Source organism: Odontesthes bonariensis, chromosome 8 (genome assembly GCF_027942865.1).
Source record: "Odontesthes bonariensis isolate fOdoBon6 chromosome 8, fOdoBon6.hap1, whole genome shotgun sequence".
Taxonomy (NCBI): domain Eukaryota; kingdom Metazoa; phylum Chordata; class Actinopteri; order Atheriniformes; family Atherinopsidae; genus Odontesthes; species Odontesthes bonariensis.
This window is the reverse complement of record NC_134513.1, coordinates 19120374-19142223: the sequence shown is the minus strand read 5'-3', so window position 1 is coordinate 19142223 and position 21850 is coordinate 19120374. Positions and strand designations below refer to the sequence as shown.

The window sequence follows — 21850 nt, the reverse complement described above, 5'->3', positions numbered from 1 at the left end:
TAAAAACGAATCATCAGGCTCTTCGTTTTCATCTGGACTGAAACCAAAAATGTCCTCACAGTGATGCTGTAAGGCAGGGCCGGTTTTTGCTATGGGCAATGTGGGCGACCGCCCAGGGTGCACTCTATGTGAGGGCGCACGAGGCCACACAACACAAACTGCTGCCAATCCAAATGAACTGCATTTCATTCCTAAAATGGTGCCCAGTTTAGAAAGAGAAGAAAAGAAGAAGAGGAGAAACGGGTAAAAGATAAAGGGATGCAGATTACTGTGAGTGACGTAGGCTATTTGTTAGCCTCTTGCTAATATGTTGCTATTAGCCACGACTGTATTTGATTTGCAGTTTTGCTGAACTAGAATTAGAATTGAGACATCATGTCATGCAACTAATTTCACCCATAGGCAACCTAGTCAAGTTTGTGTTTGCAACACAACAAGTGCAAATTCACACAGAAGTCCCGACAGTGGATTTTTTTTTTATTGTTATGAGTTATATGAGAAATTAAATAACTTAAATAACTTCTAACATACATTGACATGGCATTTTGTAAGCTACATGAGGTATATTTTTTATACCTTTTTGTATTTAAAATTATATATAATAAAATAATACAAATAATATAATATGTTGTTGTGTTGGTGGCGGGGTAAATCTAGCGAGGACCGCTGCTGCTGTAAGGTTTGGGTTCGCGAATCAAAGGCGTCATTTTATGTCAATGCCAATAGATACTCATCAAAATGCAGTTAACTGAATAATAGAATTTAATGACCTGCAGATCAACAGTGGCGTCTTTTTATGATAGCAGAGGAATGAGGTGCAAACACAAGGAATGTAAAGTGGAAAAGAGATGGAAACAACCACATAAAAAGGTGTTGCTCATCAGCTTTACGGGATTTTTCTTCGAAATCTACAGCTGTTTCAGGCTAAATGTGCAACTGTTTTGCTCTGAGGGTCAATTAAACATCTGAATATATATATTTATATTACTGGTATGACTGGCAGGGAGATAAACGGGCGGTTTTAGTGTTTTGTAGAGAGAAAAAGTTTGGCACCTAAAGGTGAAGAGTGTGCCCATGTCCAGCTGGGACAGCAGCTCAGCCTTAGATTTTGGGTAGGAAAGTCGATATCGGAGCGTTTCGAAGGCTGGAACCACCAGCGCTTTCTTGTTGTTGGCCATGTCCAGCTGTACAACCGACTTCCTGCAGACAGTGGATTTTTACAGCTGTCACTGAACGAAAAAAATGACATTTACAATGCTCTACAAAAGCACCTGTTTGAGCAAGCTCTCATCTTACCTGAGATATTCGTAGAGGCCGTACATGGGCAGGAAGTCAATGTCTGATAGGAACATATAGGGCGTGTTGACCTGCTGCATGGCCACATTTCGCAGCAGGTTGACTGGGTAAAACTGCCCCTCTTTGTAGACTATATGATAACCCACATTCCCGCGACTCATCAACACTTCGGATCCCTGAGCATAGCGCAGGAACTGCTGGGCTTCAGCGTCCGAGAGGTACAGGGCCAAGCTGATGGGGCCTTCCCAGTGCTTACAGATGGCCTCCAACATCTGGAGCCTGCGGGGGAAAAGGCACAAGTTTGGCGGACTTAAAGAAAACATCTAGGGGTGATTTGTAAGACAAAATTTTTTTTTACCAGCGTGTTAAGAAGAATAAAGATGATAAATTAGAGAATAAATATAATGTATCCAACATCTTTGTGTCTGCAATATACAGTATAAAAGGTGTTGAGTCCAATGTTCTTGGAAAATGTCTTGAATTTCCTGCGGTTCAAATCGCTCTCTCCACAGTGCTACCATGGGCCTTTTAAAAGCAAATCTTAAGCAACATTTACAAGTATCGTGGGAGCATTTGTGTGCTCCACAGTTTCCATGATGGTGTTTTATCATGAACATCTTGTGTGGATTTGTTTAGATTCTGTGGCACATTATTAATGAGGCATTTATCTTCTAAGCACTTCATTTCAGGCATACTGAGCTCACTTCTAATGGCTGTAAAACTTAAAAAAAACGCTGTAATATTTGTTCATTTTAACAAGTTTGGCAATGCTGCCACCAGTTTTCAATTTCTGGTCACGTTCCTCCCAATTTTTGGTCTGAATTTCCAGGAAATGATTGTTCCAGGTAGTTCAGTTGTGTTTGCACAACAGAAACAAATGGACTTTTACATAGATCATTTTCAAATAGTCACTTTTCACAAAGCAGGAAAGGGTCAGAACGGACTAATGCTGTTGTGCTAACACAAAATGAAAAGACTGGTGAGACAACGTGAATTTGGATTAACCCATCAGTCTGTTCAACTAAAGCTATCGTGCAGGGGACATCAGCTCATCTGTTCACCGTTTTAATTTCTCCTCATATTCCAGGCTTAGTAAACGTTAGGTCTGGTCTTGTTTAGGCTTTATCGTACACGCTGCATCACTTCTTTGCCAGCAAAAAGCAGTCAGAAAGTAGAAATGCAACATCCTTAACTTTGTCAACCAATATGGAAAGGATATCATTTTCTTTAGGGATAAAGAAAGCATCTTTTCATTTAATTCCAGTGAAGTTTCACTCGTGAAACTTTACATGTGAATGACAAAGTACAGCAGATCAGTCTGAGGAAATGTACCGATAGCCCTCAGGTGCTTTTCTGCAGAATGAATACTTGCTTTAAAGGGATAGTTCGCCTCTTTTGACATGAAACTGTATGATATCCCATATTAGCAATATCATTTATGAACATTGACTTACCCCCCGCTGCGTCCTGTGAGCCGAGTTCCGGCCTCGTTTTGGCGTTGACGAAGGTAGTCCGGCTAGTTGGCTGGGGTCCCAAAAATAAAGCGTCTTGGTTCGCAAAACAATATGCGTTCAAAAGAGTAATACATTTGCATCACAAAATCGTCCCTCCAGAAAAAGTCAGACCTCACAATCGCTTGACGCTATTTTCTCTCCCTTCATATCAGTGCGTACAGCCACCTGCCGATAGCCGCACCTGTTACGGTGTTTACTGCTCCCCAGGACGCAGCAGGGGGTAAGTCAATGTTCATAAATGATATTGCTAATATGGGAATGTCATAAATCTTCATGTCAAAAGAGGCGAACTATCCCTTTAAATGTCCCTGTGCTCAATAGGGATCCAAAATGCAGAAGAAATGAGCATTTTGTCAAATATCTCTACTCGTTATTATGTAAAGAGCCCAAGTCCTTCTTCCAGCACAGCAGTTAAATGCGAGCTTGTTCTGCAGGCTTTACAGTCACATGTTGGCACAGATATTTCCAGTTGACTTAACCGTGTTGACACGGTGTCTGCTCATCTACCAAGAAGAGTAGTAATTACGTTAACAAATTTCCCACTTCATGGAGATGTGCATAATTCTGTAGAGCCGCTTTCTCGTCCCAGCCAGTCTGAGATTAAATATAATGTAATGCCTCCCCTGCTGAGGAGTCTTTAAAACAGTCCAGACATCCACTCAGTCCAGACAACACATCTACAGGAAACAATGAGAATTACTAAAACATCTCACTCTCGGAGAGTAAAACGAAGTCAAAAGAAATCTAAATTCAGTACAAACTACATGTTAACACAAAGCTCACAGCAAATACCTCATAATTCCGCTGCTCGTTGTAAACAACAAAACAAACTGTTAAAAAAAAAAAAAAAAGGTATTTGCAGGCAGCCTGATGAAGTTTGAAGATATGATCTGTGGATTTTGTTTGGATATCCAGAACTAATGGAAATGCTAACAGTGGAGTGTTTCAAATCCTCTAAGAGCTGATCATCGTTCGGCTCATCCGATACCGTGCATCTGTCACTGTGCCTCACGGTGTCTCAGCATGGTGTTCGCCATGACAACTGACAATCATTCTGCGTCGCTGCTTATAATGAAACTCCAAACGCTTAAAAGGCGAAGCAGATTAGCTGCCCGAGTGCAGTCTAAGGCTGAATTCTCCACGTGTGCGCCTGTACATGATAAAGACTCTGGGAAGGATTCAACACGACTGGGAAAACAGGCTGCAGTTCAGAGAGGAGAATCGAGGAGTCACCCCAACTGGTCATGGAAGTTTTTGGGACAGAACACAGAAGTTTCGAATGAAAATAAATCACTGATATCATCACTTCAAACGCCTGTTGAATTTTTTCCCTCTGATGTTTTCTCGGAATTCCTCAGCACAGACATTTCCTAGTGATTAATATATGGAAGTTTTTCTGTGCCATCAGAGTTTGAATATGAATTACTAATATTGAATTTTTACAGCATCAAAATCAGACTCTGAATTTGAAAAACCAACAGTGTAAAAAAGAAAAAAATCAATTTCCAAAACAAAAATCAGTGTAAAAAAATTAAAAAAAATCTGTCCAATGGAGCGTAACTTGATTGGCTGCCGTTGGATCGATTGCTTCTCCCTGTTTACCCGGATGTTGAGTCTGGTTCTTTTTCCACTAAATGCTTTTTTTTAGATGTTGAATTTCTTTAGACTGATTTTTGTTTTTAGAAATTGATTTGTTTTTTTTTTACACTGTTGGTTTTTCAAATTCAAAGTCTGACTTTGATGCTGTAAAAATTCTAAATTAGTCATTCATATTCAAACTCTGATGGCACAGAAAAACTTCAATATTAATACACTCTCCAAGACTGAGACTGAAACCTCACACTTACACTTTGCGAATTCATACTAAAGGGCTCCGGGGTGACCCAATTTCTTTTTTTTTCCAACTATAGTCCTCAGCCAAAGCTTTAAGTTTGCACAGCTAACACATTTTTAAACTCCGAGTTGAGGCTTCTTACCAAAAAAAAAAAAAAAAAACTCCCTCAGGGTTGACTTCTCCCTCCAGCTTTATCTACACGGGATATTTCAACCTTTGATATATTATCAATGCTCAGACAAAACTAACTTTTGCCCTAAAATTTTTAACAAAGAGAGTTTCACGATCCGCTAAGTCAATGAGGTGCTCTAGTTTACTTTTACGTACATTTAAATAAGTAGAAGTAGGATTATCTGGAGTAAGAAAGAATTCCACACAGACATTTTCTAAAACTAAGAACAAAATTCATCTTGAGCAGACTGAACTCTGCGAGTGGATTTCAGTACCTGTCCATAGACAGCTGGGCAACAAGAGTCACGTCGGTGTTGTCGGAGCTGGGTTCATACTCGTAGTGCAGGAAATAAAGATGTGTTCGATGGACGGTGAATCGCTCCCGACGAAACTCATAGCATGGATCATCTTCATCAAGCTCCGACAGAGTCTTCTGGAGCTGGAGGCAAACAGGAGAAGGACAGTGAGACAGTTTATTTATCAGGGAGCCTGAGCTGCCGCTTCGGAGCAGACAGGCCGACACGCACTACATGCTCTCGCCGTGCTCTAAAACAAAGACGGGTCATTTATCACACAGAAACTGGAGCCAGCATTGCGTTTCTCCGTGGGGCCTGATTCAATAAACCATTGATAGCTGACAACCTTCTCGTCGAGAGGCATGAATCTCAGTTCTTTCTTTGTGGAGTTTGCATGTCGTCTCCATTCATGTGTGGGGTTCTCTCCCGAGTACTCCAGCTTCCTCCCCCGGTCCAAAAACATGCATGTTAGGCTAACTGGGGACTCCAAATTGCATGTAGGGTGTACCCCACCTCTCGCTCGATGGCAGCTGGGATAGGCTACAGCCCCCCTCATCTACGTTGTAGATCTTCACTCTGGCTTTTTTTCTTTTAGCTTTTGGACAATCTCGTGTTCCAAATTTTAACACACCCCCTCTTTAAGGATGTAAGATATTCTCTTATTACGGGTGGTCATTGGCGTAGTGGGTACAGCAGGTGCCCCATGTACAAGAGGCTACAGTCCTCGCTGCAGCTCGCCCCGGTTCGAGTCTCGCACCGGGCGGCCCTTTGCTGCATGTCTTCCACCTCTCTCTGCCCCCTGCTTCCTGTCTCTTTCCAACTGTCCTGTCCATTAAAGGCATTAAAAGCCCCAAAAAATATATTAAAACATTTTTATTTCAAGATGGTCAAACATTTTAAGTGTGACCTTTTTTTGTATTCAGTTCACTTTCAAAGCGCTGCATCGTGGAGTGACATCCTCTGATATGCGGTTTCACCTTCAACTTATTGAGGTTTGAGAATTTCTGCCGCAAAGGAAATGATGTCCGATGATTTCGATTAAGCGGGTGTAGAAAATAGATGGGACAGATCGTGTTTGGCTTTGTATTTACTCTCAAAATGAAATTGTGTCGATTATTATAGAAATGAAAAAAAAAAGAAGACTTTTTTTTTTTATAACAGAAACTCAAACATCCAACAGAAGTGTTCATCATACTTTTTTTTTTTCCACTGAATCCTTTGAAGTTGAATTTTTTTTCCCACTGATTTTTTGTTTTTAGAATTTATTTATTTATTTTTTTTTTACACTGTTGGTTTTTCAAATTCAAAGTCTGATTTTGATGCTGTAAAAATTCAATATTAGAAATTCGTATTCAAACTGTGATGGCACAGAAAAACTTCCATACTTAACCACTGTTTACGGTGGCCTCCGAGAGAGATTGGGTTTTGGCCACGTCCGACTACTCTGGTCTTTTCTGGTGACCCTGACCATTATGTCGTGGAGAAAAGACCAGAGTAGTCGAACTCACCTTGGCAGCCTCTTATGGGGACTTTATTAACAGCATGGACACATACCAGGACACATCAAATTTGTGTTGGGGAGTTTCTGTCTCACTAAAAGGCGGTTTTACTATTAATTCTGCCTGATTAGCTTCAGTCAACTTTCTGATGAGAAGTCACACAAAGCTGACAACACTTTCTTTTGAGGGCACATCTTAAGCTTTCTGCACGGCGGCTGCACACGGTAAACGCGAGAAAGGAGCGAAACCTCAACCTCGACAGCATGGGGGGGGGTCTCAGTTCTATTCAACGTTATTCAGCGTTAAGTAAAGATGAAAACTTGAGATGAGCACAGCTAAAGCTCAACAAGGTACAGACGTGCGAGGCAGCAGAAAAGGACAAAAGGTGTGTGTTCCCTGGTCTGATTAGCAGAGCTGCTGTCACACTGTGGCCTGCTGGATCCAAACAGTCATTGCCTTCATTAGGCTAATCATCACTTTAATGGGATTAAAATTGCTGCTCAGACTCTGAAAAATTCACTGACCAAACTAATTCTAATTCCTGAGTTAAGTTGACTTTGGCAAAAAAAAAAAAAAATGGCCTTAGCACACAATGATGGAAAATTATAATGTGATTAACTGACCGTAGAGCTGATACTTTAATTGACTTTATAGCCCATAAAAGCTTGTTCTGTGAAAACACAACCTCTGATTAGACTGACCTCAATGGGAAAGATCAAGTACCGGAATGACAAAGTACTAACAGTCCATAGAGTTGGGCTGTGTTCGAAACCGCATACTACATACTTGCATACTCATCGATCAGACAGTATGCAGAGCGTTTACCCACAATGCATTTCGCTCCTACCCGAGCCGAAATCAGCCGGCCTGAAGCTGATTTCGCTTAAGCTCTAAACTCTGTAAACTTTAGCAACATTTGAAACATTTTAAGGCGAGAAAGTAGTCGTTTAGATCCCCAAACCTGCCAAAATACCGTCTATTTACAATTTTGTTCCGACGAATTCGGTGCTACTAAAGCTAGCCGCAGTGAGCAACGCACTTCCGGTTATTTTCACAAAATAAAATACCCGTTGCCTTTTATCAAAGGGAAAGCCATTACGATACAATTGGTGCTTTTGTTTTGAAAACAGGAAGCGAACCTACCCTCGTTGTAGCTAGCTTGAAACTGCCGTTTTGACAGGAAATGACGATCGGCGACGTCACGTTATGTTGCATCTTGGGTAGTTTGAGTATGAGTAGTAACCTCATGATGCATACCCAACATTTCGGCGAATCTACTATGCATTCGGGAAAAAAGTCAGTAGGCTGTGTTCGAAACCGCCTACTTCTCCTACTACTCCTACAGTATGAGTAGTAGGAGTAGTAGGAGAAGTATGCGGTTTCGAACACAGCCTCGGACACTTGGAGGACTGTGTTCGTGTTTCATTTTGTCTGCAGTTTTTTTTTTTACACAGTAGGGGACCCTGAGGCCTCCATCTGTTCTGTCCACATTGACACTGTGGAGGCTGCCGCTGTCACAGTCCAGTGCCAACAAGAACCAGACCCCCCAAAAATGCTGATGTCCTTAGCTTGATCTTATTCATCACAACTAAAGTCTGGCGACCCTGTTGCCATATTTGGCTACATTCTAAGGCCGTGCTTGTCAGCTACAGTGTTATGCGAGCATGACGTCACAGACAAATAGGGGGATATTTCCTTATTTGTCGTTTCATCAATAAAATTTCTTCTGTTTTATTTATAAAGGAACAGATCACAACAAATGTCATGTCAATGCACTTCAAAGATACTGTCCAATTCAAGCTAATTATAACCCAGTTCAATGTAATGGCATCACAATTCAATCAAATTAAATTCAGTATAATTCAGATTAGTCCAATTCATACAATGCCAATAAAAAAAACAAAACAAAAAAAAAACAATTGCCTACTAAGAAAACCAACTGATTGCAACAAAACTTCTCTTGGATTCAATCCCCGTCCCTATATTCCTGCAGCTCGACCAGCTTATAATAAAAGTTTGAAGATGATCGCGCCGTTCAAGCGTCACAACAAGAAAAAAAAAAAGTGCAGAAACCAAAATTACACATTACTTGTAGAGGATGAGTAACGCTCCAGCAGCTCTTTTCAGTAACTGCTGGGCTTTTCAAAAAGCTCTCATCCGTTAAAAATACGAGGATTCCAGTGTTTAATGAAAAGCAGAAGCATGATGATCCAATCCTCACATTGTCTGCAATCAGCAAAGTTAATAACCCAGGTTCCTCGCTTTGTGATCAGTGTGATTGCAGAGAAGAAGAAACAACAGAAGAAGAAACAACAGAAGAAGAGCAACGGTCTTCAGCACTTCCTGTATAACTTCCTTTAGCACAGAAAACACTGGAGTATCCTTTTTAAAAAGGAAACAATTCCGTCTAACAATTCCTTGTTGTCGCAACAATCAAACAGACGCTCGAGTATTTTCATTGTCATAATAACCGTGATTTATGTCAAATAAACATGAAGATAGGAGGTTGAGGGGGACGACATCTTTCAGTTTTCTTTTGTTTTTTTAAATTTTCGACCTTGACATCAAGCCATTTTCTACATTTTGTTAGACTGAGGCGAGACAAATCGATAACAGGGCCTCAGCGAAACAATTTGATTTTCACGCCTGCTAAAATCTGGCTTTTGAAACGCAATGTGAACGTTTTCAAATGGCATTGGTTTTGAATGGGTAAGAAAACAGCAGCTGACTGTGCAAGGTCGGGCCTACGAGAGTGGACACAGTTCACTTTTTATCTACCGAAATATATTCATCCGTTCATGTATTATATACATTTGTCCAGGAAAAAAAAAAAAAAAAAAAAAAAAGAAGAAATCAGCCTGCCTGATGAAAACCTTCCCATCAGAAACTGTTGTCCAACACAGCCTTGCTGGCTGAACCGGTACATGAACTGTGCTCAGATCTAGACCCACGTGCAACCATTTGAGTGATTATTCCGCTGGGAGCAACTAATGTAGACACTTTTTTTCTTTTACCCAGAGGAACTGAAATAATCTTCCCCAACTGCACTCAAGATCTGTTTCTGTGTCCTTAAAATTGGAACTGTGAGGCTTCAACAGGGCCGGGGTGGGCCATTTTCTCAGTCCGGGAATTTAATTCAAATTCAGGCCACTCTGATATGGAGGAGGAATTTGAGTCCATGAAAAAAGATAAAACAAACAAAAAACATTCGTGTTCAGTCCGAAATGGATAGAAATCAACAAGAAAACAGATTCTTCCTTTCACATCAAAGCGTCGTGCCCGCACGGTGTCAGGATAAGTGCTCATTGCAACTTGAAAATAGAACAGTCTATTCCTTGCACGGGCGTGAGCGGGCTCAGCTCACATTATAATAAATGGGAGGGGAAGGCTTGAACATGAAACATGATGCTGATTCCCGCGGATAGAACGCGCGTGCAGACTCTCCAGTAAATAAAAAAGGCAACTAAACACCCCAACGTGCTCGCGCTGCCCCTGCCCTGCCATACTGCCCCTGTCCCTACGCACGCGAACCATGTACAATATTTGCATACAGCCCTTCTAAATAATTATATTTATTTTAATTGCATGTTTGAGATGCATTTAATAACAAATATCAAACAACAAATGTGATCGCCCCTATTTAATATTGCGTTAGTAACCATGTGCCGTGCGCGCCTGTGGGAATGCAGACTACAGTTGATGAGGAGATAAAGCGTGATAAAGCGTGATAAAGCGTTAAGCAATTGTTCATCAGAACTGGAATGTAAAGAAAGTGTTCGGTTCTTATTTGAATATAGGAATACACTTCTAAATCATATAAATTGTGAGATTTTACATATTTAACAACAAAAGCTGTCAGATGACATGACAGTTGAGTTGACATTGAAAAACGTTTGCCACGTTATAGCCTATTTGATCAAATTCACAACCAGGCCTATTATCCATATCTCTCAGTAACCTACCAGCTTGTCTTGAGAAGATATCTGTCAATTTGGCACATTTGGCTGCCACCTCCTGTCTTTTTTTTTAGCTTAGCCCTCTCTGTTCCACCTGGCCTCTTTCCACCCTCCATCACTGACGCGCTCTGTGTCGCGCCATTGTTATTTAAAAGACGAGCCATGGGCCAAACCATCTGAAACATTTGGGAGGAGAGAATTCCCTTACATGGTAGAACCTATTTAATCTGCTGTGATGCAGCAGGCGGCTGCGCTGCAATGGTGAATTTATGCAGACTACAGTTGAATTGATATTAATGCAAGAATAAGATAAGTGACAAAAATTAGTTACAACTATTTTCCCCATGGGCCAAGCAGCCCAGGTCGATGGTTTGGGCCGGGATAGGTCCCGGATAATACCATTGCCAAACCGGCATTGGGCTTCAACACGCATGATTTCTTTGACAAGTATCCATCAAAATCCACCAAAGCATGCTCATGTCGGTGAATATCGTAGCTACATTTAATCTGCAGTGGCTCCCAGTTTGACTTTTATTCAGCTCTATCAGTTTGTGTATGATGTTTGATTCAGGACCCTGCATCGGCATGGAATAGTGCAGGTAAAACCGCGTTTTTACCATGTAAAAACACACCAGTCAGCGATTTGCACAGCTGTAGATGGGCCATTTCAATATTTCTATTTACCGGTATTTTCATAAAATGCATAAGCAGTTATTTGTCTACACAGCACACCTCAGTGTGCAGCAGCAGCGTTTTATGCACTACACCCTCACAGACTTATGACAAATCAGTAAATGTTACCATTTTTGTTCGAGCATAAATCTCATTTTGACAACCCCTGTGCCATGAAAACCCGAGCATCGTCGTTGCATGCACACGTGATGATAAAAATGTTACTACTGGAAAATAAAAAGATGAAATCTGCTTGTTTCAGCAAGCATATCTGCGGTTAATAACCCCGTTTAACAGCGCCGAAAACTACACTTCTCATCAGATACTGACTTAATGTAGGCATCTTTTCAGAGGACAATTTCCCTGTGCGGTCTTTTGCTGTTTTGGAGTTTCCCTGTGGACACGGCGCTGCCTGGTTCAGGCGTCCAACGTCTGCACTGGCAGACCGGCAGAGCAGGAGATGTGACAGGGTCCAGAATTCACCCGATTAGCTTCATGTTCCTCCCGCCAAAATGGAAATTACCCAAATGATCCTACAGTAGCCTGAATGGTACAAGCATCTGCCCACACAGCAGTTCCACCTACATTCTCACTGTTGTGATCGGCCTTGCTGGGACAGCCGAACAGCTCTCTTCGCAGCAGGTTGCCGTCGTACTCCAGAAAGGTTAGGTAGAGATTCCGGAAAAATTCCACATGTTTGTTCTTCACACGCAGCTTTTTGGGAGAGTTCCAGTGGATAACCTGTTCAGGAGAAGCACAGAAAGGGAGAAAAGGGAGGTATATATCTCACTCAAGGCCACAGATGGTTTTCTTTGGCCTCGACTGAGTCTTTGAAGCAACACTTTGCAACCCTCTGACCAGGACATGTATTCAGTTAGCCAGTCTGCTCACTGCACTGGAAAAAAAAATGTGCCTCCAAAAAAAGTAAAAAAAACAGCAAATACAAGACGTTTTTGCTTGAAATAAGCAAAGAAATCTGCCAATGGAACTAGTGAAAATCGGCTTGTCAAGATTTCTTGAAATAAGATGTGATATTTGGGACTTGAGATAAAAGTGATCTTGAAATTAGCTTAAAAACCTCTTCAAATGTAAAAAAAAGCTTGTTTCATATGATACGTGACTCAAAACTATTTGTTTTCAAGACTTTTTCATTTAACAAGATATTCCAGATGTATTGTCTTCAAACAAGTCCCTATATCTGGCTGAAATAGTACTTTTTGACTGTTTGACTATTAGGTGACAACAAGATTACCTCTTTATTATCCCCTACTTTAGGCAAATGTTTGCCTAAAGGACGTTACAGATGATCTCAAAGAAGAAAAGAACACGGAAACTGCACTGGAAAAAATCTAAATCTTACCAAGTATATTTTTCTCATTGAGTATCTCATTACACTTAATATAAGACACAACTGCCTAACAAGTTCATTTCAGCCTGATATAGGGACTTGTTTGAAGACAATACATCTGGAATATCTTGTTAAATGAAAAAGTCTTGAAAACAAATTGTTTTGAGTCACATATCATATGAAACAAGCTTTTTTTTTTTTACATTTGAAGAGGTTTTTAAGGTAAATTCAAGATCCATTTTATCTCAAAAGTCCTAAATATCACATTTTATTTAAAAAAATCTTGACAAGCCGATTTTCACTAGTTCCATTGGCAGATTTTTTTTGCTCATTTCAAGCAAAAACGTCTCGTATTTGTTGTTTTTTTTACTTATTTTTGGAGGGGCATTTTTTCCAGTGAAGGTAGTTGTGTCTTATATTAAGTGTAATGAGATATTTTAACTAGAAATGAGACAAATATACTTGGTAAGACTTAGATTTTTTCCAGTGTGCTCAACTCTTTCTATTCCTCTTGAGAGAAAAAAAGGATGCGTTATCTGATGAATGGCACAAAGAGGAGTCCTTCACCAACATGTTTTGACAGCCTGGTTGGAAATTTCCACCAAAAAAAGTTTAAACTATCCTAAAACAGAAGGAGTCACTGAATGTCGTTTAGGCTAGAGATGGCTGGTTATTCGATGTCCACAGTGACCGGGGTGCATGCTGGGGACATCAGGGTCTCACCTTGAGGTCCGACACATCTTTGTAGCACTTCTCAGAGCGCGTGTGGTCCGACAGCTGGACGTTCCAGAAGCAGGGCAGCTGGTGAACGAGGAACGGGTTCTGTTTGATCACAGCGTTGAAGATGTCCTGCGGACATAAGACACACACTTAGCATCGTGTACAGGCCAGCAGCATGGGCTGTCATCTGACCCTAAACCTGCCCGACAGCCACACATAGCTCAGTTTATCCTCACCCTGCTTTTTGCAATGGATCAAAGCTGCAGACCAGGTTTTAAATGCTCTTTGTCAGTCTTGTGGAAACTGTGTCAGGCGATGTTGTTGCACGCTGAGGTAACAACATTAAAGCCAATGGTGGGAACAGTATTGAAAAAGAAAGTGCTTCTGCAGCTCGACTTCAGATGCAGGCACTAAAGGGAAGAACTTAAGAAAGTTCTTAAGGGAGCAGAGATGATAGCAGACAGCAGTTTGATGGAAGCCAGTGTTTGGGAGGGTTTAGTCATCTAAAATTGGTTGGCATGGAAAGAAACTACACAGAATGGCTCAGATTTCTGTCTTTTTTTTGCGTTTTGTATCAGAACTTGGGTTGTTTTGTCATTGACATACATTTTAGTTGCACTTGTCCTCGTAAAATTAAAAAAAAAAAAGTCATACTGACCAGAGATGGGACCAAGTCACACATGTGCAAGTCTCAAGTTAGTCCCAAGTCTTAGCTTTCAAGTCTCAAGTTAGTCTCAAGTCTTAGCTTTCAAGTCTCAAGTTAGTCCCAAGTCTTAGCTTTCAAGTCTCAAGTTAGTCCCAAGTCTTAGCTTTCAAGTCTCAAGTTAGTCCCAAGTCTTAGCTTTCAAGTCTCAAGTTAGTCCCAAGTCTTAGCTTTCAAGTCTCAAGTAAGTCTCAAGTCTTAGCTTTCAAGTCTCAAGTTAGTCCCAAGTCTTAGCTTTCAAGTCTCAAGTTAGTCCCAAGTCTTAGCTTTCAAGTCTCAAGTTAGTCCCAAGTCTTAGCTTTCAAGTCTCAAATAAGTCTCAAGTCTTAGCTTTCAAGTCTCAAGTAAGTCCCAAGTAATTTTTTCGTCAAGTCAAGTCCTGTAATAGGTCAAGTCAAAGTCAAGTCACCTTATTATTGCAATTTTACCTTCAGAATCTGATCTTAATAAAGTGAAAAGACAAGATATAAGTAACTGTCAGTGAACATCATTGGCCAATGTGTCCAACCTGTCCACCCCGTATTATATCAAGCTAACGTTAGCTAACTACCGACTAGGCTAACAGGATAATATTAGCTAATTTGACAAGCACTTACTGGTCAGAATGGATCTTCAAATGATGAACAAAGTTCGAAGTTGTCGTCTGGCTGTCCGAGATGTTGATGCCGCATGTCTTGCACTGTGCTGTTCATCTTTTTGCCGTCAAAAAAGGTAATTACGAAAGCCAAAGACAGCGACTCTCGGTCCCCCTCCCGCTGACATGTTGATGCATATCTGATATGAGTTTATTCTCTCCAATAAACACTTAACGTATGTAGAGAGGGCATGACTGATTGACAGGGTAGTGATCCAATCATGACGCCATTCTCAGCCTGCGCTTCTACCGGGTAATCGATATTTTTTTTTAAATGAATTTATTCATTTTATATTCAAACTGAAAACATGAACTGAATAACTCTCAAGTCATTCCAGTCATCGTGTCTCAAGTCAAGTGCCGAGGCTTTAACTTCCAAGTCTGAGTCGAGTCTCAAGTCTTTTATTTTTTGTCAAGTCAAGTCACAAGTCATCAAAACAGCAACTTGAGTCAACTCGAGTCCAAGTCACAGCGACTTGAGTCCCCATCTCTGGTACTGACTGTATAACCGAACCTGGTCTCCTTGGGTGAAACGTCACAAGGTGAGATCAGCCTCGGATTCTGTGTTTTCCCCCCTTTTCCTTCACTCATTCTTTTCACAGGAGAGACCAAGTTAAGTTAGACGGGGCCATTTTAAAAACAAAGGCATCAAGAAGAAGATGGACAAAGCAAGAAGATGCGCGATAGCTGTAATAACCAACACCCCAAACACAAGACGTTAATGCTTTGCATCAGTCTTTATTCTCTCTGCAAAATCCCATGTTGACACATTTGAATATGTTCAAGACACATTTTCCGCTTTAGTTTCTTTTTAAATAGCTTCAAGACAAGTTTAAGCACAAGTCTTTGTACGCATGAATTACACAAGCTGTTGTAAACTGTTGACGCGATCCAATCGATGATCTGATTCCTGCTTTCTGATTTCACCGGGAGGTGGGTGAAGTCTGCTGGAAATCCCAGCATCCTCATGAAACCTGTTTGAGATTTTTCTTTTTGCGATATCACAGTACTGTCATGCACATGGTGAGCAGCACTTAAACAGCCATCAGTCGGTTGCTGTTAGACTCCCAGCCGCAGCCTGGACAGATGACGCAAGACACGTTGGTGTCATACTGATGCCAAAGTGTGATCAGCAGCCTCAGAAGTGGAGCTTACCATCTTTTTCAGGTCTTTGTGGAAGCCAAATACTGGTCACTTTGAAAAGGGTCCATGGGAATAATCGACAATACTTAGGAACATTCACCAAAAAAAAAAAAAAAAAATAAAAATCACCCTGATAGATTTCTTACGCACTTATATGTTTCCTAAATTGTCTTCCCATTTGTCTAGGTTCCTAACTTACCGCACTTACTCTAGCACTAGTTATGCTCTTAGCAGTTTGGTTTTGGAAGGAAATGCACTTATGATTTCTTGTGACCTGAAGTTCTTTTGCCTACCGATGTGGAACACACTTATTGTAAGTCGCTTTGGATAAAAGCGTCTGCAAAATGACCGTAATGTAATGTAATGTAGATTTGTTATCTTTGTAAAACTCGGAGATCTTCACTCGATTGGACAAAGTCTGGATGTATAGTAAGAGTTTAGTGGGAACCTTTAGAGGTCTTTAAGAAGACGTGAGTAATTGTTTCACCTTAAATAGAAGTAACTCTAATAGATCCTCCCCAGCTGTTACTGCTGGTTTAATAGTCTGGACGGTTCCACCATCTGATCAGTGTTTTTAATGCCTGCAGTTATTCAGGCTTTTATACGACATGTATGTGTCATTGCGAGCAGAGAAATGAATGCTTTAAAATCCTTTGAAAAAAAAAAAAGTTATTTTAGTTTAATCTGACTTTCGACTTTGACTCTGCAGGTTCACAAGAGATGAGTCTCGGTGACAGATTCCAGCTTCCTAATGGGAGACATAAAGCCTCTGTTGCCTTGTGATGAATTCCGCGGTATAAAAGTTTACGGCACTTCGGAGGGCTCGCACGGCAGAAGGCAGATGGAATGCTGAAACCATTTCCAGCGCTTGTTCATTTTCCAAACGGCACACCTTGCGGGGCTTAACTTAATGAAGGTTTAATTAAAATCTCGTAAATGTACCTCTCATCTAGATGAGCTCTAAATAGCTCCGAGATAAAGGAGAGACCTTTCACGAAAGTCTCCGTCTGCCGTTACACTTCCCCACAATGATCACCGAATGTGTGAGATAACGCCCCAAAAAGGGTGAAAAAACAAACAAAAAAAAAAAATCCGTGTACAGCTGAACATAGAGACTGAGGCTGTGTTCGAAACCGCATAGTACACACAACATACTTGCATACTGCATACTCATCGATCAGACAGTATGCAGAGCGTTTACCCACAATGCATTTCGCTCCTACCCGAGCCGAAATCAGCCGGCCTGAAGCTGATTTTGCTTAAGCTCTAAACTCTGTAAACTTTAGCAACATTTGAAACATTTTCAGGCCAGAAAGTAGTCGTTTAGATCCCCAACGTGTGAAAATCTGACAAAATACCGGCTATTTACAATTTTTTTCCCACGAATTCGGCGCTACTAAAGCTAGCCGCAGTGAGCAACGCACTTCCGGTTATTTTCACAAAATAAAATACCCATTGCCTTTTATCATAGGGAAAGCCATTACGATACAATTGGTGCTTTTGTTTTGAAAACAGGAAGTGAACCTACCCTCGTAGCTAGCTTGAAACTGCCGTTTTGACAGGAAATGACGATTGGCGACGTCACGTTACGTTACGTTGCATCTTGGGTAGTTTGAGTATGAGTAGTAACCTCATGATGCATACCCAACATTTCGGCGAATCTAGTATGCATCCAGGAAAAAAGTCAGTATGGCTGTGTTCGAAACCGCCTACTTCTCCTACTACTCCCACTACTCCTACTAACTTTAACTTTTTTTAAGTTCCCGGATGCATACTAGATTCGCCGAAGTGTTGGGTATGCATCATGAGGTTACTTGTCATACTTAAACTACCCAAGATGCAACATAACGTGACGTCATTTCCTGTCAAAACAGCAGTTTCAATCTAGCTACAACGAGGGTAGGTTCACTTCCTGTTTTCAAAACAAAAGCACCAATTGTATCGTAATGGCTTTCTCTATGATAAAAGGCAACAGGGATTTTATTTTGTGAAAATAACCGGAAGTGTGTTGCTCACTGCGGCTAGCTTTAGTAGCGCCGAATTCGTGGGAACAAAATTGTAAATAGCCGGTATTTTGTAAAAATTTCAACACGTTGGGGATCTAAACGACTACTTTCTCGCCTGAAAAAGTTTCAATGTTGCTAAAGTTTACAGAGTTTAGAGCTTAAGCGAAATCAGCTTCAGGCCGGCTGATTTCGGCTCGGGCAGGAGCGAAATGCATTGTGGGTAAACACTCTGCATACTGTCTGAGTATGCCGTTTGCAAGTATGTTGTATGTAGTAGGCGGTTTCCAACACAGCCTATGAGTAGTAGGAGTAGTAGGAGAAGTATGCGGATTCGAACACAGCCTAGTTCTGTTGTACTGTGAGAGGCAAAAGCACGCACCACAAACAGAGACAGAGAGGAGAGCAGTGCAGTTTAACGGTAAGTAAACCATGAAATGTTGTACTAAAAGACCTGCATACAGGACACCTTTTTTTTTTTCCTACCCTGATGGGAGCTCCACTTTTATAGTTCAGTGTTCTTTCAGGAGTCGGGGAGCACTACTGCTGACGTTAAAAACGGAAACGGCAGGCATCAGCAAACACTCGAAATGATTATTTGGAGCAAACAAAAGTCCTTGCCAAAGCTCAACTGGTCACCTTTGGGTCCTGCGGTGTTTTTTTATGATGCGACCATGTGAAACAACCGATTTCCCCGTGAAGTGTGAAGATGTGTGTGAATGTGTGTTACCTGGTCTGCCAGGGAGGTGGACAGCATGCTCATTAGTTCTCTTTCTGCAGTCAGCCTCCACATCTGCTCCCATCGGAGTTTCCGTAGTCGATCCAGGAGAAGCAAAATAACCCCTGGAAAGTAAACACACACAGATGCACTGTAGCACACGGTAGCAAATGAAACGGATAAGAATCTAGCTGCCTGGTGACGGTGATAAAGTCCCATCATGAGGCTCTGAAACGCAGCCTTGTGTTTTCTGAGATAAAACCGGAGACTTAAAGCTTAAAACCGACATCAGGTGAAAACACAAATCGTAATTCTCCAATAATCTCTGCTCCTAGGAGACAAAAGAAAACCAGAAACTTCTCCTCTGGTCCCTGGCTATTAAAGGAAAGCTTCTTGGCAGCGACAAACTAAATCAAGCGTGCGATATTCAGAGGGCGAGTCATGGAGAATTATGTTTCAGATCGGAGCAAGCAAACCTTCTTTCCAATCCTGCTGTGCTCCATCTGTTGCCACGGACACACAGCCAACCAACCACAGCTCCACTGGAGGCTTTCTATCAAATTGCTGTTCTGTGTAAATGCAACATATGCCCCTCTGTTGCGGAGATCTGTCGTTCAGCCACACTGACAGGGTGTTTAAGGGTGGAACGCTGATGCTTTCACATACAGCCGCGATCCGGCTGCTGCAGCCAACCGTGCCATTTGTTTTGGGTTACAGTCGATAGAAGGTTTATCCTCCTGCTCCTCAGAGTACCGTGCCCCCTGAACGAGGAGCTGCTGGATTAAAAGGCCGGGGGGGGGGGGGGGGGGGGGGGGAATCATATAGGCAGGGAGAAATAGTTACAAGCTGTAATGAAATCCAATCGATCCCACTATCAGCTGCACAAAGGCTTCTGCGATATTAATCCCCCGTGCCTTTTTGAAAAGGTTTTTCCACACAGCTAACAACCCGGGTGGGTACCCAGCACATCACATTAACGGTTGAGCCAATGGACCCTGCCCTCATAAAGAAAGGAAACTGCCCAAAATATAATCACAACTATTTCATTCTAATCACCTGTATACAGTTTCTATGGGAAACATCACTCCTAAAACTGCCTTATTAGAGGAAAAGAGAATTAAACAGGCAAAGATTATCAGCTCCCACCAGCACAGTACCGTTTCCAGAAAATCTGAGCATATTATAGTATAAATAATAGCATAGTGCAGTGATTTGCAAGTAGTTCAAACACTATATTTCTCTGAAAACACCACGACATCATGCGAAAGACGACGTTGAGATACTGATGGTGTTTTTTCTTGTATTTGATGTTGGTGTCAAATGTCAGAAATGCTCTGTGGAGTATTAAATGGTAAACGGACTGTACTCATATCGTGCTTTTCTAGTCTAGTTGACCACTGAAAGGGCTTTTTACAAGCCACATTCATTTTTTCCACACACACGCACTCATACGGCATGTCTTAGTCTGTGCAGAGTTAAAGACTGCACCGTGTCTTTTCTCACACACATTGTTCAAGTTCAGGTTCTTATATGTGTTCTGGGGAAGCCGATTGAAGTCTGATGCTTGGTTTGTGGACAAAATAATGGGTTTGACTCCAAAATGAAAAATGATCACTGTTAAATGTTAACGTTTTAAAAATAAACCACAAAAATATTGTTTTTTTTTTTGTTTTTTTTTCCATGCATTTCGTTTGTTTTCGTATTGAAAGCATATGATTACAAGATGCCAAAGCTGAGGCACGCGCCGCAGTCTCACACCCGCTGTCTCACACCCGCTGTCTCACAGCCAGGCGCGTCATTTCCGCCGAATTGGTGAGCTCAGGCTAGGGACGCTGCTCAAGAACGCCCCTCCCCTAGCCAGGCCTCGCCCTCCTAGTGACGCAACACCTTCGGCAAGTCTCGAACAGAAGAAGTCTGTGCATCATGCATGTAACAGACTACTCTGCTTTCCTAAAAACTATAATTTTACATCATGGCATTCTCCTTACCAAAGACTATTTGATCCGCTCTGCTTTCACTCTCCTTGTATGAATCCGCTCCGCTCCCACACACTGCGCTTGCGGTCTGCAGTCTGTTACAGTGTAACGAGCGATGAAAGACGTCGCTGGTGTTGCAGGTGAAGATTCGTCAGTGTTTATGATGCATATCAGGCGAGATAGACAATGAATGAAAACTTATTTCACAGAGGGGTTGCTGCTTGTTCACTCTTGCCCGTCGTTTCATAGCCTGGCAATGTTTGAAAACTTTGTCAGGGCAAGGGCTGTTTGTAGCCAGGCTACGTCTCCTGATGCGCTCTTGCTTGGTCGAGGTTTGTCGGAGATTTGTTGGTGTGTCAAGGGCTGTGCAATAACCGAAATCGTGTCTTGTACTAAAATGCGGATACGAATAGGGCCTACTCTTAAGTTTGTCCCAACCCAGGGTGTTTCCGACGGCCTAAACAAGACCGCGCAGATGGCTTTTAACTTTTAATATGGGGACAATATCGCGTCAATACACATCAACTAATGCAATGCCTATTATTTATCATGAAACCTCAATTCGGAAGTAATGGGCCTAGCTTGTACCCAGCACTTTTCAAACCTTACTCAGGTTTATGGTAATTGTCCCCAGCACTTCTGAAATCAAACTGATGCCCATGCTCACAGCAGAATATGACAGTCAGACTTCAAGGATCCATTTCTTTAACTTGAGTCTAGTCTACTTAAGTCTCCGCTGGAGATGCGTGAGCTTAAGACACTTACAGCGATTCCTAAAACAAATTTAAATCTTAATTATAAAAAGCACGTTTCTATTAAATATGACACTTTGTATTTCTCAGATGGGAAACGAACAATGGATACATTTGAATAATGTGATAATTCCAGGCTGATCTGACAAAGACAGCCCCAGTGACAGACTCGCATTTTTCAGGTAGTGACAGTAAAACCAGTCAAGCATTCAAGCGTACGCTTCTGTTTTCGTCTTTTCAGCTGTCACTGAGCAGCACGTCCCAAAATCCCACCGTTAAACTCGTTTTCAAAAATCTTCACATTAAATGCGCACGTCATCTCATGTGAACCCACGTGCCGCCCACTGTGCCAACATGCCTACTGCATCCCCTTAGGTACTCACCCGTATTGAAGCCCCTCCCCAGAGCTGGCCAAGGTCGATGGTTCTTCCACAGGTTCCCCAAGTACCAGTCACTCTGGTTCTCTACCAGACCCAGAACTTGCTGACCTGAACACAATACAAACACACACAACATGAAGGCTCTTAAACAAGCATTTTCTTCCTCACTTCGGCTTCCATTTTCCGAACTCCGCCAGGATGCATGGTCATTATTAGGGACCGAGCAGTGAAACTG

At 41.7% G+C, this 21850-nt stretch overlaps 1 protein-coding gene across 1 annotated transcript in view; it reads right to left on the bottom strand.

Moving 5' to 3' along the window:
* large1 (LARGE xylosyl- and glucuronyltransferase 1) overlaps positions 1–21850 on the bottom strand; it is a 120434-nt gene that overhangs the window by 6795 nt on the left and 91789 nt on the right. The window contains exons 7-13 of the mRNA XM_075472003.1: positions 21619–21723; positions 18520–18632; positions 13310–13435; positions 11824–11979; positions 5091–5254; positions 1297–1575; positions 1054–1200 (exon numbers count right to left, since the gene is read on the bottom strand). Of these exons, the coding sequence (XP_075328118.1) occupies positions 1054–1200; positions 1297–1575; positions 5091–5254; positions 11824–11979; positions 13310–13435; positions 18520–18632; positions 21619–21723 (1090 nt within the window). The remainder of the gene's footprint in view (positions 1–1053; positions 1201–1296; positions 1576–5090; positions 5255–11823; positions 11980–13309; positions 13436–18519; positions 18633–21618; positions 21724–21850) is intronic.